The 16,087-nt window shown below is 36.6% G+C and overlaps 1 protein-coding gene across 8 annotated transcripts in view; it reads right to left on the bottom strand.

Moving 5' to 3' along the window:
• Positions 1-16,087, bottom strand: part of ADAMTS20 (ADAM metallopeptidase with thrombospondin type 1 motif 20) — a 99,176-nt gene that overhangs the window by 66,321 nt on the left and 16,768 nt on the right. For 7 of the 8 annotated variants that reach the window (XR_012654643.1, XM_075059155.1, XM_075059157.1 and 4 more), the window contains 7 exons: positions 15,033-15,292; positions 5,478-5,561; positions 4,648-4,772; positions 3,707-3,747; positions 3,291-3,396; positions 2,038-2,184; positions 1,259-1,400 (listed from right to left, as the gene is read on the bottom strand). Coding sequence is in view for 7 of the 8 variants with exons in the window: in XM_075059155.1 (XP_074915256.1) it covers positions 1,259-1,400; positions 2,038-2,184; positions 3,291-3,396; positions 3,707-3,747; positions 4,648-4,772; positions 5,478-5,561; positions 15,033-15,292 (905 nt within the window). In the remaining variant the exon portion in view is untranslated. Of the gene's footprint in view, positions 1-1,258; positions 1,401-2,037; positions 2,185-3,290; positions 3,397-3,706; positions 3,748-4,647; positions 4,773-5,477; positions 5,562-15,032; positions 15,293-16,087 lie in introns of those variants that run through there. The other variant, XM_075059161.1, reaches the window with a different exon arrangement.

The raw sequence follows: 16,087 nt of genomic DNA, 5'->3' as shown, positions 1-16,087 counted from the left end.
AGTGTTTGCTATTATTACTACCATTTTTCACAGATAAAACCCCACAGAAACAAAATGATTTTTGCTTAAGGCCAGGCAGGAATGTGGAACACTTGAAACTGATCCCATTAGAAGTAACAGATAACTTCATTTTATAATTCAGCAGAAAATTTAATAAAAAAGTATGTAAGAGGTTATTGTTGATACTATGCAGCACAGTTTGCGTATAATCCCCAGAAAGAGACTTTAATTGGAATTCTTAAAAATACACTGACTAGAAAATCAAGAAGAAAGCCTCCTTTTCAAATTAAGACCCTTAATGGACAAATAACCTTTATGGATTAGAAAATTTTCAAAGCAGTCTTCAATAACATCATCTTCAGGTTTTTGAATCCCCCTTTACTTTTTTTATAATATTCCCATAAAGCCTGACTCCTCCTAAACAACATTTTACCTCACCAAAAGCTCCACTAAATTCCGTCTGAATCTGATCTTAAATTCTCTCCTTTAAACAGCTCCAACAACCCATGCAATACTAGTAGAGGTATTTGACAAGTTGGTCGAAAATCTAATTCTACATGACATTTTGACAGTAATGAATGAAGTCATAATGTTGCATTTGTATTTATTTTATATTGCACCAGCCACATTAAGTTTTCAAAATACAATTTAAGTTTCGATACTAATCTACTCAAGTTTTCTTTCCAGATCCCAATTTTGCTTTAAAGAAATTTTTGGTTAAGTATACAAAATGTACACTCTAACAGGCATGAAAATATTTTTTGACCCTTTGACAAAGTAGAGGGAATCTACGCATTGCACGAAACATTTAGAACAAATATTTGAATTAATATATATACTTTCAAGTTATAAATTTTTAAAAAGCACTAAAAGAAGCAGATAAGACAGACCTGTTAATGTAAGATAGGAGCTATAATGTGAAAACATTTGTAGAACGTGCTGAAATAATTATCTTTCAGTAGTTGCAGGAAGCCTTAATTTATGCAGCTTTAGATCTTTTAAAGGAATTATGATCACATTCACAGATGTGCAGATCAAAATGAATGCATCCTACTTTTTAATTCTATATATTTCTAGTATATGGAGCTGCAATGCTTTCCACTGAACTCTTCCCCCTTCAACAGAATAGAAAGCACACTTTGACATATTTCAGGATAAAATTCTTACATAACCAGAAGTGCTGAGATTTCATTTCTAAACCTACCTTTCAGTAATTTTTAGTATAGATTGAGCATGACTGTGTGTGTTATTCACTCACCAGATACGGGCACACTTGTGACCCAAGACCAAACATAAGTTCACACTGCTTATTGACATCATACATTGACCCAGGCAGCTGAGAGGTAAGATCATATATTCTTCCACTAGGTTTGTCTAGGAGGCATTCACCATAACCAGTACTGTTGTAAAAACAGGAACAAAACGTGAATAAATCACTCTTCTTTCACTGGGAGCCTACTCACACAACACTTACGTATGCGTATCTCAGTGGAGTTATGGGTTTGCATGCCTACCTACCTATATAATGACTTTAATTAAAACCAATAAAATAAACCAGGTCACTTGATTTTCCTTTATTGGATTGTGCATTAGATCCAGTACATAAAGCTTAAGTTCTTTTGTTTTTTTTTGTCTGTCATTTCGCTTTTTCATTCTTACAGGAAAAAAGATGGTACTGCCTAAATTATACCTACCAGTTATTTTTTTTAAATAAAAACTTCCAGAAATAAAGTGTGCCTACTCTGACCCACTGAAATCATACTAAAGCCATTTTCAATAACCAATGCCACTATATTAAAACAAGTAAATAAATCTTCTTAGCTTTACATGTTGAGTGCAACTTTAACAAAGTCATGAATCATCCAACGAGTTAAACACATGTATTCTTCTGGAGGACTGAGGCCCTACAAGTCAGTGCTTAAACCTTAAGAACAACATAAAAATGGTATTTAAACAATAGCTTTAAAATACTTCTCAGAAAGACATGAAACTGGAAAAAAAAAGAAAATAAAAACATAGCATTATATTGATACTTACTCAAGAAATTCAGTGATATATTTTTGACTGCATTTTGACCAGGTCCATGGACTTGTATGGTAATTTAAAGTTGGAGCCATCACATGGTATTGATGTTTAATTCCAGCTTCTTTACATTTAAAACTGTCATCATGAGGCACATTAAATCTAAAAAGCAAAACAGACAAACTCCAAAACAAATTCAGCAATAATTAATTAAGACTCTCTTTGTTGTAGCAGCAAATGCTCGAGCTCTGAGTTTGAAAATGCCTTAAAATTTAATGGGACTCACTTAATATGACTGACATTATGGCAACAGGTATCTTAAAAATGCCTTATAAAATTCTTTCCTTATCCAAAACACTCCTAATTAGACAATGCTGGGCACAGGAAAAAATTTACAATTACATAGCTCTTTAGTCCACCAGAAAAATTCCAGTGTTTTGGGAGTATGCCACTTTGAATGAACAACCCATCTCCTCAACTGAATATACAGGCCATCGCTAGACACATTACCCCAATATTCACATGATAATCCTTACTATTCAGTAACAAAAACAAACTACAGAGCACATCAACATCACATTTATGCAACTAACACATCATCTTATTATTTCATATCTCAGTTTAAGTACCATGACAAATGGCATGTATCTAAATGAACTTCCAGGCACATGAAAATCAACAAGCTAGCTACTGAGCTCTGTAACATTGGCGTTACCTACACTGTGGCATGCCTTATGGAGCTAGAGTATAGCACCTTTCTGCCATCACTGATGAGGTATGCTTCATAAAATAAAATGCTGTCATCTCCTCTTATTTTTCTGTGTAAAGTATTTCTCTTTGTGTTACTCTATTGTATTCTGAAAGGATCAAACACAAGGAAGAATATTTCTGCGTTACATTAACAATTGTCTTTTCTTAAAGGTAAATTCCTATCAGGGCTAGAATGCAGTTGGAGTTAACAGGACTATATTGCACATCTAAGATACCTGTCCCAGTGTCCCAACCAGTTTATATGACAAAAGGACAGAATACAGAAGTATGGCCAGTATTTCCCATAATTCAGGATACCAACCAGGTTATAAAATTCACAATTTCTCTAACTCTAGGTGGCAGGCAGAGCTGGCTCACTGCAAAGGGCAAAAATTATGACTCTTCTAAAAGGACATAGCAGACTGTGCCCTCTTAGAAGTGTAGAACCCATCACTGGAAACTGGTCATATTCAAAAGCAAACTTAAAAAAATTTACCTGCTGAGAAACAGGTACTTACACATGTCCAAGCTCATGCGCTATAGTAAAAGCGGCACTCAATCCATTTTCTTCGCTTATAGAACAGCTGCGTAGTGGGTCACACATTGTACCTAGCTCTGCTAAACCTGCAAAATTGAATCCTTATATAAAAGCTTAACAGAATGAATTTTCATGTACAAGAAGTGACTCTAAACAAACACCATGGCACCCGAGCTGAAAGTCATGCCTCAACTATAAAGCAAATTTACACATAACAACCAACCACAAAGTATGTGCCAGGGCAGAACAGCATTGAGAAGTTGATTTTTTTTTGTCTGTGTGACTTAAATTTTGCATCTGTTTTCTGATTTATTCCCAATTGATTTTTCTCCCTACAGTGAAATTCTCATATACTTTCTGTTATAAAATCATATGGATTAAAAAAGAATAACTCACCAAGAGTATCACACTTCTCTCTAGCTCTGCAGATATCTTCCCTTGAAGGAAAAGATTTATTTAAAATTATTACAGCAAATAAAAGATTTTTAAAGTATTCCACTGTTGCTATATTAATTACCGCAATTGTAAATCTGATTCTCATTGTTTATCTTACAGTCCATTCAAACAATTTGCATACTAGTGAAAGAATTAATTTAAATTCACCAGACTAAGGTCACAGTATTGCTTTCTATCTAGCTTACAAAGAATAAAAATTCAGATACTATGTTATTTCTCTACAATGCAGAAGGTAGATCAAGCATGAAATGCTGCTGAAAAACATGCAGATTGCAGTATACTTGAAACTACCTTACGTAGTGGACCATCTGCCAAAATAACAATGTAAAATTCAGGACAAATATCAAACAGTTTGAAGTGCTGGAGTGTGTCCAACTTGAACACTGGGGGGGGGAAATAATGAAAGAGAACAGCGAAAGAGAGAATATATTTCAGTGAATGAACATCACAACCTTCACTGAGGCAATTGGCATACAGGAAGAATATATACTAATATGTAAATGTTTTCCATTTGTAATTTGAACTACCAAAAGCTTACATCTGGGCTATCAGGAGCTGACTGTCACTGCATCCTTCAGCTGATTCCAGTATGTACAGCACTCCACCCCTATCACATATATATACAATGGCTGAAGACTTCATTTCCTTGTAACAGTTTCAGGTCTAAGTAATTTCCATCATCTTTAATGAAAGGTTCATCAGATGGTTAGCTACCATGAGCAATTATTCTGAGTGCTATCATGGAAAGTGCAAGATAGTCTCAATTCACTTCAATTATCTATGAAAAATATCAGTGGAATGGTGAAAAAATAATGTTGTAAAAAAGAAACTGAAGCATTTCTCACCTAGCTGAGTAATTATGGCTATTTCAGATACTGTACCTAGTGATAAGAACAGCAGTATCATGATGAGAAGGGTGAGCATCATCCAAAGTGTTTTGTGCTTGCTGCCATAAGCAAAAATTACGAAGCGTGGTAGCTGCATTAAAAGTGATAGCTGGTCCTTCCTAAGCAAGAAATGGCCAAAAAATAAAACAAACAAGGGTTTTAATATTCATGCACTTGCAGTTATTACTTTGTCATTTGTGCCCCTAATCTGCAAAACAGTGATTGTGCATGGAAAGGAATTCATCAGGAATCCACATAAGAGTTCACTCACACAGATTTGTTTGTAGGATCAGATCTTAATTTAGTGACAAGTTATCAGTCATAAGAACCCATATTTTAATCGATGTATGTAAGCATATACCATGTGTTAAGTATTTTTTTTAAAGTGACATTTTTGATAAATATAAAAACATGTATTTGAAAAGTGTATACTTCTTACAATCTTAAAGTATTACAGCTGTTAGGGCTGAAGACCCTCCATCAAAACCCTCTGTAAAAGCTGTCATTTCTCTGTCATGTTTCTATGCATATAACCACACTGTAAGTAGTTATACCATAAGCTTTCATATAGTATCTGATTTATGTCCATTTAGGTCAACAGGAGGTGCTAATAGAGAGATGGGGAAATACAGGTATTAAATAAAGGCTCTGCAGTTAACCTCACATTTGACGTTTACTCTCCTAGTTTAAAACAAAATTTTATAGTTAAAGAAAATATTTTGTATTTAAAACTAAAAAATTTTAGACTTTGGAATTACAATGCAAATTGATGTATTTTGTTTCTTCTATTAGAAAGAAATCTTTTTAATATTTATTTTTCCTACCTGTTCATTGTGAATTACAATTAATTTTACAATAACTATATTTATAAGATTTCCAATACTTGAATCTTTATAGATTGCTGCAACCTAAAGAGAAAAAAGTCAGAAGATTAGAATATTAAACTCATGTGATAAACCATATCTCTTTTTGTCATGCAAACAAGTTATCAAAGAAAAACAAGTTGCTATACAACAGATATCTCATGCATCTGTCTGTACCTTTCTACCCAAGGATGTGGTGACAAACCCAAAATAGTTGCCCAGTTTTTAATATCTAAATAGCTATGATTTTATATTCATTTCCAAACATTAGACACTATGTTGAAATGCTACTATAAAAAGTATACTTATTATACACTGTAAAACCTGTAGTTTATTGATAAAGTATCAAATAAAGAACAAAAGTAATGTTACTGCGACTGTCATAGACATAAGCTGGTTTATGCAGATGACTTGTAGAATCAATACCTACAATAATACAGGATTTTAGAAAGCAACTTTGAACCAATAATTTTTTGCCCTTGCTTTTAACAGAAGCTGGACCAAGTTGTAAACCTGTATTGAAAATACACGACACATACAAAGGTTTCTTTCCTCATTCATAAAATTCATATTTACATACCCAACAGGCATTTTTATATATAATACTGCAGACAGATAATAAAAATCATGAGTCAATTCCATACAAAGTGAACCACTTTGAAAGTTATTCTTCATAAAAGCAGGAAAAAAGTTTATTCATCCTCAATAACAGCTTCAGACATCCCATCTGTATAGATTCTACAATTTGGCTTAAAGCAGCTGTTGAATGACAGCCTTATCTAGACAAGAGCTGCCACCAAACACAGAAGTACTGGCTTTCCTTCCTCCTGGCTTGTGCTAAGGCTGCAAGGCTACAAAAGTAACAGGATCAAGAAACTGATCCAGCTGCAAAACAATTTTTTTTTCTTTTCTTTTTTTTTTTATCATGTGATATTGATCAACATGATCTCATTCCTGGTGCAGCCCCTCTGACACAGGTGCTGGCAGAGGGAAAGGTGCAGAAGAACAGACTTCTTTCAAAAGTAGCCTACACCTGAACTAGCTCAAACTGCTTGTGAAACCACAGCCTCGCTGTGTATGAATCATAGGTACCTGATACCAAGTAATTCTGCTAAAAGTTGGAACTGACAGAGCACTGGCTCCCAACCGATATCCTCCCTTCCTCTAAACAGAAGAGAGCACAATGCACAGCATTGTCCTTCATTCTTTTGTTGATACACAAGCGGGAAATAAGAGGATTCGATAAGGGCAGGGAAGGAGGCTGAGTTTTGGAATCCATGTGGAGAACACGTTTCAGAGCAGCACAGCTATTGTCTGCTTCTTTCCATATGGACTTCATTCTTGGTTACTGACCATCAAGTGTCCAATTATTCCGAGGTGGGAATAAGGAGCATCTCTCAAGCACTCACTGAAGAGTTCAATTAGGCATAGACAAACTCAGAACACCTTTATCAAAGAAAAAGTGCCTGTAAAGGCTCAAGTGCTATTTAGGCAGAAGGGGTTATGTGAATTTGAATGGAATAAACTACCACTTTGCTACTATCAAAATTACTTTTAAACCACCACAAACTATAAAGCTCACAATGTGTTCTTATAGTTTGAGAACCTAGAAAGAATATTTCTAGGTATTTATCCTCGCCATGAAATATCACAAACAGTAAAGGTATGTACCTTAAAGAAACATCATCTCAGAATAATATAAAACAATTATCTCATTCATCTCAGCTCATGTAATTAACAGTAAGCAAGCTGTCCAAATTCCTTCAACAGTCAGTGGAGAAGGAGAAAGGATGAACTGTTGTGTAGACATGCCTATCTAGAGATAAATATTTAGATATATGTACTTCCATACAAGACAGTAAGATAAGATATTTCATTTCTTCATCCCTTTACTATGGAGGGAGATGAAATATCTAATTTTTAGATGTATGAGTCTAGGGGAGATTAATTCCAGCCCAACTATTTCAAGTTTTATTTCTCTTTAGCACAGAGGAAACAGAAGATGGGTTCATATGGCATTCCAAAATCATGTCAGAGAGGAATCTGAAATGAGATCTGCAAGGCTCTTTGGCTTGTAATTTGAAGATGCTTGCCCCATGGACTGACTCTCCTACTACTTAAGCTGATATAAGAGCCACTTACAACAGGGAATTTGTTACAACATAAACCTATACAAGAAGATTACATGCATACAGCATTAACAGAAAGATCTTTTATGGAACAGGTAACAAAACCAGACTGTTTCATGTTGTGAGGGACTGTGCTGACTTGCTGACTCACATTGCTGCTGCCTCAACATCCTGCTGTTGTAGGGGAGTACACACAAGACGTCCCCAAAGAAACCACCACCTCCGTGCCTGCCAAGCTGTGCTTGCCTGATAGGGTAATGAGTTCCGTGGAAATGGGTGGACTTTTCAGAGAAATTGTGGGGACTGGGACAATAAGAGAACTGCGTACTCCCCTCTCATCAATGAAAGACCCGAACCTGGAAGACATCAGAAGGACTGTGACACCTGGATCTGAAGGAAAGACACCTGACTGGCAGCAGAGGAACCCAACCCTCCATCACCAGCGTCGAAACCAACTCAGCGGGACGTTGCTGGCTTCATGGTGGTGGTAACTAGTCTTGCTACCTCTCTTCCGTTCTCTTGCTTAGGTCTGCCTCTTTTTCCTCTTCCTCCCTCTGTTCTATCGCAGTTATTGGTTGTTGTAGGAAATAAAAGTTGTAAGGTTGTACAGCATCTGACCTCGTTTCTGTCTTAATCTCGCTCTCAGGATCATTTAATAACCCTCCCCGATATTGGATCGGGACACATGTCTAGATTATAATGTTGAAACAGGCACTGCTATAGAAATACAGTAAACAGAATCCTAGAATGATTTGGGCTGGAAGGGACCCTTAAAGATCATCTAGTTCCAACCCCCCTGCCATAGGCGGGGACATCTTTCACTAGATCAGGTTGCTCAAAGCCCCATCCAACCTGAAGTTCAACACTTCCAAGGATAGGGCACATCCTCAACTTCTCTGCACAACCTGTTTCAGTGTATCACCCACCCTCATCATAAAAAATTTCTTCCTTGTATCCAATCTAAACCTACCCTCTTCCAGTTTAAAACTGTTACCCCTTTTCCGATCAACTACAGGCCTTAGTAAAAAGTCTCTCCCAATCTTATGAGTCCTGCAATAAGGCTTCCCTGGAGCCTTCTCTTCTCCAGGCTGAACAACCCCAACTCTCTCAGCCTTTCCTCATAGGCGAGGTATTCCAGCCCTCTGATCATATTTGTGGCCTTCCTCTAGTCCTGCTCCAACAGGTCCGTGTATTTATTTACTGGAGGCCCCAAGAGCTGGATGCAGTACTCCAGGTGGGGCCTCATCAAAGTGGAATAGAAGGGGAGAGTCACCTCCCTCAACCTGCTAGCTATGCTTCTTTTTATGCAGCCCAGGATACCACTGGGCTTCTGGGTTGTGAATGCACATTATCGCCAGCTCATGTCCGGTTTTTCATCCACCGGTACCCCCAAGTCCTTTTCCACAGGGCTGCTCTCAATCCATTCATCTCCCAGTCTGTATTAATATTGGGAATCGCCCCGACCCAGCTGCAAGGCCTTGCACTTGGCCCTGTTGATCTTTGTGATGTTCACATAGGCCCACTCCTCAAGACTGTCAAGGTTGCCCTGGGTGGCATCCCTTCCCTCAAGTGAATCCACTGCACCACTCAGCTTGATGTCATCTGCAAACTTGCTGAGGGTGCACTCGATCCCACTGTCGTTGATGAAGATATTAAAAAGTATTGGCCCCAATACAGACCCTCGAGGGACACCACTCGTTACTGGTTTCCACTTGGACATTGAGCCACTGACTCTTTGGACATGGCCATCCAGCCAATTCCTTATCCATCTAACAGTTTACCCATCAAACCCCTACCTCTCCAATTTAGTGGCCAGAATGTTGTGGGGGACTGTATCAAAGGCCTTACAGAAGTCCAGGTAGATGACATCTGTAGCTCTTCTCTTGTCCACTGATGCAGTCACTCCATCATAGCAGGCCACTAGATTGGTCAGAAATATCTTTTGATTAACTTGTAGATCTATCTCGTTAATGTCTTGTTTTGGAGCAGAAAGCTCTGAAATTCAGGGAACAGCCTGTTCCAATGCCTGACAACCCTCTCAGTAAAGACATTTTTCCTAATATCCAACCTAAACCTCCCCTGCCAATTTCTTCTCGTCCTATCTCCAGCCATCTGACAGAAGAGACCAGCACCTACCTCAGTACAACCCCCTTTCAGGTAGTTGTAGAGAGCGATAAGGTCTCCCCCTCAGCCTCCTCTTCTCCAGTCTAAACAGCCCCAGCTCCCTCAGCTGCTCCTCATCAGACTTGTGCTCCAGGCCCCTCACCAGCTTCATTACCCTTCTCTGGACACGCTCCAGCACCTCCATGTCTTTCCGGTAGTGAGGGGCCCAAAACTGAACACAGGACTTGAGGTGCAGCCTCACCAGTGCCAAGTACAGGGGAACGATCACCAACCTGCTCCTGCTGGCCACCCTATTTCTGATACAGGCCAGAATGCCATTGGCCTTCTTGGCCACCTGGGCACACTGCTGGCTCTAACACCTGGCAGACCTCAAGATGTAGCAAGGTATAAGGCATTCTGACATTTAATATACAGGCACGCTGGAATACAAGGCCAGTCACAATTTTAAAAATAGTAGGGTTTTTTCACACCCATATGTCAAGATAAGCAACAAGTCTAGCTCAGAAGTTTGTATGAATGATAATTCAAAAATAATTGTTTGCAGCTACGTATATTAATTCATGTATAATCAAATACCCATTTTCATTTTAACCATGTCAAAGTGCACAAGATCATGTGGTTTTATATATACACAGAAGAAGAAACATAAGGTATAGAGCTTAAGCAAGAAACAAAACACCTTGGTGCTGGCTCTCTAGATTTCACTGCATGAGATAAACCCACTGATCATTCCTGCAGCATTAGCAGTAATAGGCAGATCTGAGTGAAAACGGGGCAAAATACAAGCCTAGTAGTCTAAGTAGTAGATGCAAGGAACAATATACTCATCACTAAATCTTGAATTTAAAAATATTTATTGCCTTTCAGATGCTACTCATGCAAATGAAATGATTAACCTACAAATTATTCAAGTCTACTCCCTATTTTTAAATTATGACTATATGGCAGAATCACTAATGTCAAATATTCTTAAATGCTAGTATGCATCTATGTTTTTCTAGAGTGTTATGGAAACATGAATTGTTAACAGTAGTATGGTATGAACTGCAAAGAAAGTATAAAAACATTCTTTAAATTCATCCCATATATTAGGACAAAATCATTTGGCTGTTTTTTAATGACAGGGCAGCACACTGGTGCATGGAATCTTTCCACAAAGAAAAATATTTCACTATCAATGCTGATGATTAGCTGTGAGAATGGCAAAAAAAAAAGTATAAACAAGACTACAACTAGTAAAATTTCTTGCTGTTAAGACTGTGTTACTCATTGCCTTACATTTTACATCGCAGCAAATTACAGTAGCCATAAAACATTACTAAAACAACCATAACTATTTCAAGGTACTTCAATGGCAGCTTCGTTTGCACAGATCTGAAAGACTACACAAAGCATAAAACAATGGAGAGTAAAGCCATTTATGCGCAGTCCAAGTCAGGAACCTGTCTGGATGAAAATTAAAAATACCAGCTTTTAATACCATGTTATAATGGTATTATAGCATTATATAATGCCATTTTATGATTCCACAGTCTCACTGCAAGTTAAATGATCTAAATTGATGCTGTCTCAATCCTCTCCTTGAATGCATGGCTGCCCCCCTCCCATGCTCCAACTCTAGCACTCACATGACAAGGCAGTCAGCCAAGTTCACGATCTGAGCTGGCCAACACAGCCCTACCACAGGTGGTTTTACATGTCAAGTTTTCTTTTCAGAAAGGCAAGATCACAAAGTTCTTGCTGCAAGCAGACTAAGAACAGACCAAGAAGTTTTTTTACTACCAAACTAACTATATAAGCAGTGTATTTCTTAAAAAAGATGTCAATGATCAGGTACCTGATTCAGAAAATGAGGACACTACCTCAAAATCGATCATGGAACCAGATTTGATGAGTTCTCGGCGCTTTTACAGTAAACTCCAGTGTTTTAATGAATTAATTCAGTTGCCAAGATCAAGCCTTCATGTTACGGACTTTGAACTGTCACATTGTAATATGCCTAAGATAGAGTGCTCCAGCTACTTAATCTATTAAAGCAGCACCTACTGCCTGCTCTGCTGATGCAACACTTGGATGAACAAGAAAGAACATTGCAAGTTAAGCAATCACAGATTTCTTTATTACTTTATTTATCACGTCACAGTAAATAATGCCACTCTATCAAAACTTTTGTATTGAAATACATTAAAGTCCTATGGCAGAGGTATTCCTTGTACTTTTAAATACATATTTCAATCAGAACTAGTAAGTATTCCCAAAACATAGTGTAAATACTGTGAATACTCATCTTGCCAAGATTTATGCGATTTTAAAGAAATGGGAAAATGCATTCCAGTTCCATTTCAATGGGATTACTTGCACGCTGAGAGTTAAGCCTTTTCAGGTTGAATTGGATGAGTGACAAGACACTTAAAACCCTAAAAATATTTAGCAGTATATTTCAGTTTTTATTTTCCACTCATAAAACAGTATCCTATAACTGCAAGTTTACTTTGGGGGCTTTGTTGATGCTAAAGAAAAAAAAAGGAAGAAAAGAAAAATGGGCCAGGATTTCAAAGGTTCTTCTGGGAGCTAGATGTCTAAGTTTCATTAAAATTTAATGGGATTTATATGCTTAAACTTTTTAAGTTTCTTTAAAATTCAAGCCAAAACTGAATATCCTTAAAAGTTTCAGAATTATTATAAGAGTAGAATATAATGCTTGATTCATTTAAAATACCAGCAACCTGACAATTTCCTGTAACAGGAGAAGTTGCTTGACCAGACACAAGTACCAGTTAAATTTAATAATCAAAGCTATCTGTATAATGGCAGAAAGGATAAAATTTAATAGTTGCATTTCTTCCCTTTATGGGTAATGAAATAAGACTAATAATGGTTCCATTTCAAACACTAATAGGCTGTGGGTCAAGAAATGACCCACCTGCATACTGATGCATTCTTATACAGATTACATAGCAAAGAGTGGTAGTCATTTGTTTTCCTATTCTTCACATTCATTACTAGCTTACTGAAAAATAACTATTATGGGGAAAGAGAAGGAAAAGAAGCTACTGAAGACTGTATCTTCATATGCATTATATATTGCTTTGTCAAACAAATCAAATGTGTGAGTAGAAGGTTGGACCAGATGACTTCCAAAGGTCCCTTACAACTTTGATTATTCTGTGATTCTATGACATTGCTGAAATGCTTCAAGAAAAAGGGATATGAGCTGGGATATGTATTCTTGTGGGGATGGGGAGAATATTAACTGGACTGTGAAGAAAATAATATATCAGAATTAAGATCCGATTTTATACTTTAAAAAAAATCTGCATTTATAAAAGCTAAACATTTCTAGAAATAACATCTTAAACTTTTGTTTCAAGATTACCTTCAGAAGTAGCAGATGTGCATGCGGAATAAGAGCTGCCAGAAGATGCCAGCTATACATCTTACTATATACTGTGGTATTCAAAGATATTAAATTCACATTAAAGATGTAGTGTTTTATTGTATGCCATTACCTCAAAGCCAGCAATAACTGCCCTAAGCCCTAGTTTTACAGTACAGATAGGTAAGCGCAAGAATGAAATCGCAAGCTTTTTAGCAAAGAACTGGTATTCTTTCACTCATACGTGTATATATTAAAATGCTAGATCTTAAAAACAGTTCATATAGACACTCTTTAGCAGCAATTATAGAATGCATATCCAATTCACAAAGTAGAAGTCCAATTATGTAAGTAAAAAGACACAAGAAACATTGCACTGTAAGGAACAGTGGTTGAATGCACAACATCTACAGATGCAGGAACAATGTTTGTTCTTAAACAAGAACATCAGGAATTATGTCAGCTATAATAACAACAGTGCCTCATGAAAACTATACAATAAATGTTCCATTTGATCTTATTGTAAAGTTTTGTAAAAAACAGCTTCCACTTTAAAATAATGTTTTGACCACTTCATTTTAGTTCTTCGTACAGCTCTGTATTAAAAAAGTAACTTTATAAATGGCATCTTTGGGATCAGTTGTTTCTAAGAGAATTCCAAATTGAGTCTGTACAATAAGAAAAAAATCCACCTTTCAATACTGATTTTTTTTTTGTAAGACATAACTTTCAGACCTTCACACCACTGCCAGTACAAAAATTCAGAAGGCTTTATCAAATTAAAGTACACTAATCTTCCTTAAGATTTCATTATTTTACTTAAAAACCAGTTAAAGAAAATTCCATCTTCTAAATTTAGGTGCCTACATCTGTGTAAGAGGTGATAGCACCTCTGCTGCCATCAGCTGGAGATCTAGACATTACAGTGATCAGAACTCCGTTCAGTTGCCCAACTACACATTATCTAGTGTCACTTCAGATGCTGTAGGTTATCAGACACCTATACAGAACTGGTAGATACGACACGTGATGTACATGATGACTTGCACACATTTGTGAAGCAGCAGCTGAGGCCAAGTCAGATGTCCTATGGCATCTTAAATGGCACTGGACACTTCTATGAAGCAAATTAATATATCCCAGTGGAAACTAGAGAGCTATTCTGTTCATCCAAAAGCAGATGTCTGTAACTGGTCAAATGAATAGTTCTCTATTATTTAAAACAGATATCTCCATAGACACCTATATGCAGGTGTCTTAATTTGCAAGCCCAAAGTTAGATGCAGTTTCATATAAATTAAGCTTCTTGAATAGATAGGACAGAAATCTAGAAATAATTGCTAAGCAGAATATTTTAAGCACATCTTTTCCTAAAAAAGGGTTCAAGATGTCATGGCAAACCTTTTGATTTTACAGAGCTTATTGTACTAGATCCTAAATCAATACAAGAAGTGACTTTTGGTTCAAGAAAAAAATTCATCACAGAAAGAGCTCAACTAAATGATGCCAACTCAAAGTCTGACCCATATTAATTTGAAATTACTTGAAAAACTAGGATTACTATAACCGAGCATTTTTTTTTACAGTGCCTTTTAACCTCTGTCTGCTGTAATTCATCCATATGTTTAACTCACTGAAGCTTAAGAACTCTTCTAATGCAACAGCAAATCAGGAAATAGGTCACAACTTTTCACCTACACACCTTACTGCATTAAACTGAAAAGATACATAATCTGAAGTTTTGGCTCTGCTTTTTTTGTTTATGTTTATGGAATCTCATTTAATACAGAATTCAGTCAAACCAGAAGACAGGGAAGTTGCAGAACGGAAAACAACAGAACAGAAATAACTGAAATTGCTCATATTTATGAACTTAAGTTTACTTACTATTGACATCAATGTTAGTATGTAGTGCTGTACATTCTGCCCATGGTGACGAACCATTTTGGTGTCAGCTGTAACCATAACTTCTACGTATCTTGGATAGGAAAGAAAACGTTTTTTCCTGGAATGCAGATTGCTACCATCCTCTATGGATAGGTTCTTTAAAGTATACTTTAAACTGAGAGACTTCTGTAAAATATTGCTCTCTTCATTTAAACTGCTGAAGGTTGGATGTAGTAAAGTGCTCTTCTTCAACTCTTTTTCTGTAAAGTACAAGGATTTACTGTTGAATGCAGTTTCTAAATTTAAAAAGAGAAATGGACAAAAGGCTGCCCAAAATAGACAAAGCAAACTTATATTTATCATCTCATTTCCAAGAGAACCAGTGCAAGAATTAAAAAAATGTATTAGACATGGAAGGCTGTAATAGGAACATCAAATTAGACATCTCGTACATTGTCAGATAGGTCTATCATATATGGATTCATTGTTAAAAATTAGTTAAGATAGGAGTATTATACAGTTCCTAGAATGCAGTATAATCCAAGCAGGCAGGCTAGAAGGAGATAAGTACTATAGCTTAAAGTGCAACAAAGGAAGCAAGTTAATTAAACAAAATACATATTTTACACACAAACATTTGACACCAACAAAATCAACCAAAACAAACCATAACAAAGACTAGGCCCAAGTCCTGAATTCAAGTCCCTATTGACTTTTTCATTTATATAACATTACATGTATATAAATATGGAGTTTACTTCATAAGCAAGTACATATCAAAAGCCTTCAGTGACTTCCTTGACAGCTTTGTTAATACACATTACGTAGGATCAGGTTCTAAAGGAAATATAGAACCTATTCAGATACCTCCAAACTGAGTACTGTAATACTTCCAATTAAACTGTACAGTCCAGACACCAGAGGCTTCTGATGCCCAACACATAAAATCCATGCAGTGATCAGGAAGTCACCATAGCAATAGCCCAGGTAAAAATACTTAACTGAGAAGCATATCCGAATTCACACTACTCTCCAGAACATAAGCACCTAACTAG

This window comes from Buteo buteo, chromosome 28 (genome assembly GCF_964188355.1).
Source record: "Buteo buteo chromosome 28, bButBut1.hap1.1, whole genome shotgun sequence".
NCBI classification, from domain to species: Eukaryota; Metazoa; Chordata; class Aves; order Accipitriformes; family Accipitridae; genus Buteo; species Buteo buteo.
This window is presented reverse-complemented; position numbering and strand designations above follow the sequence as displayed.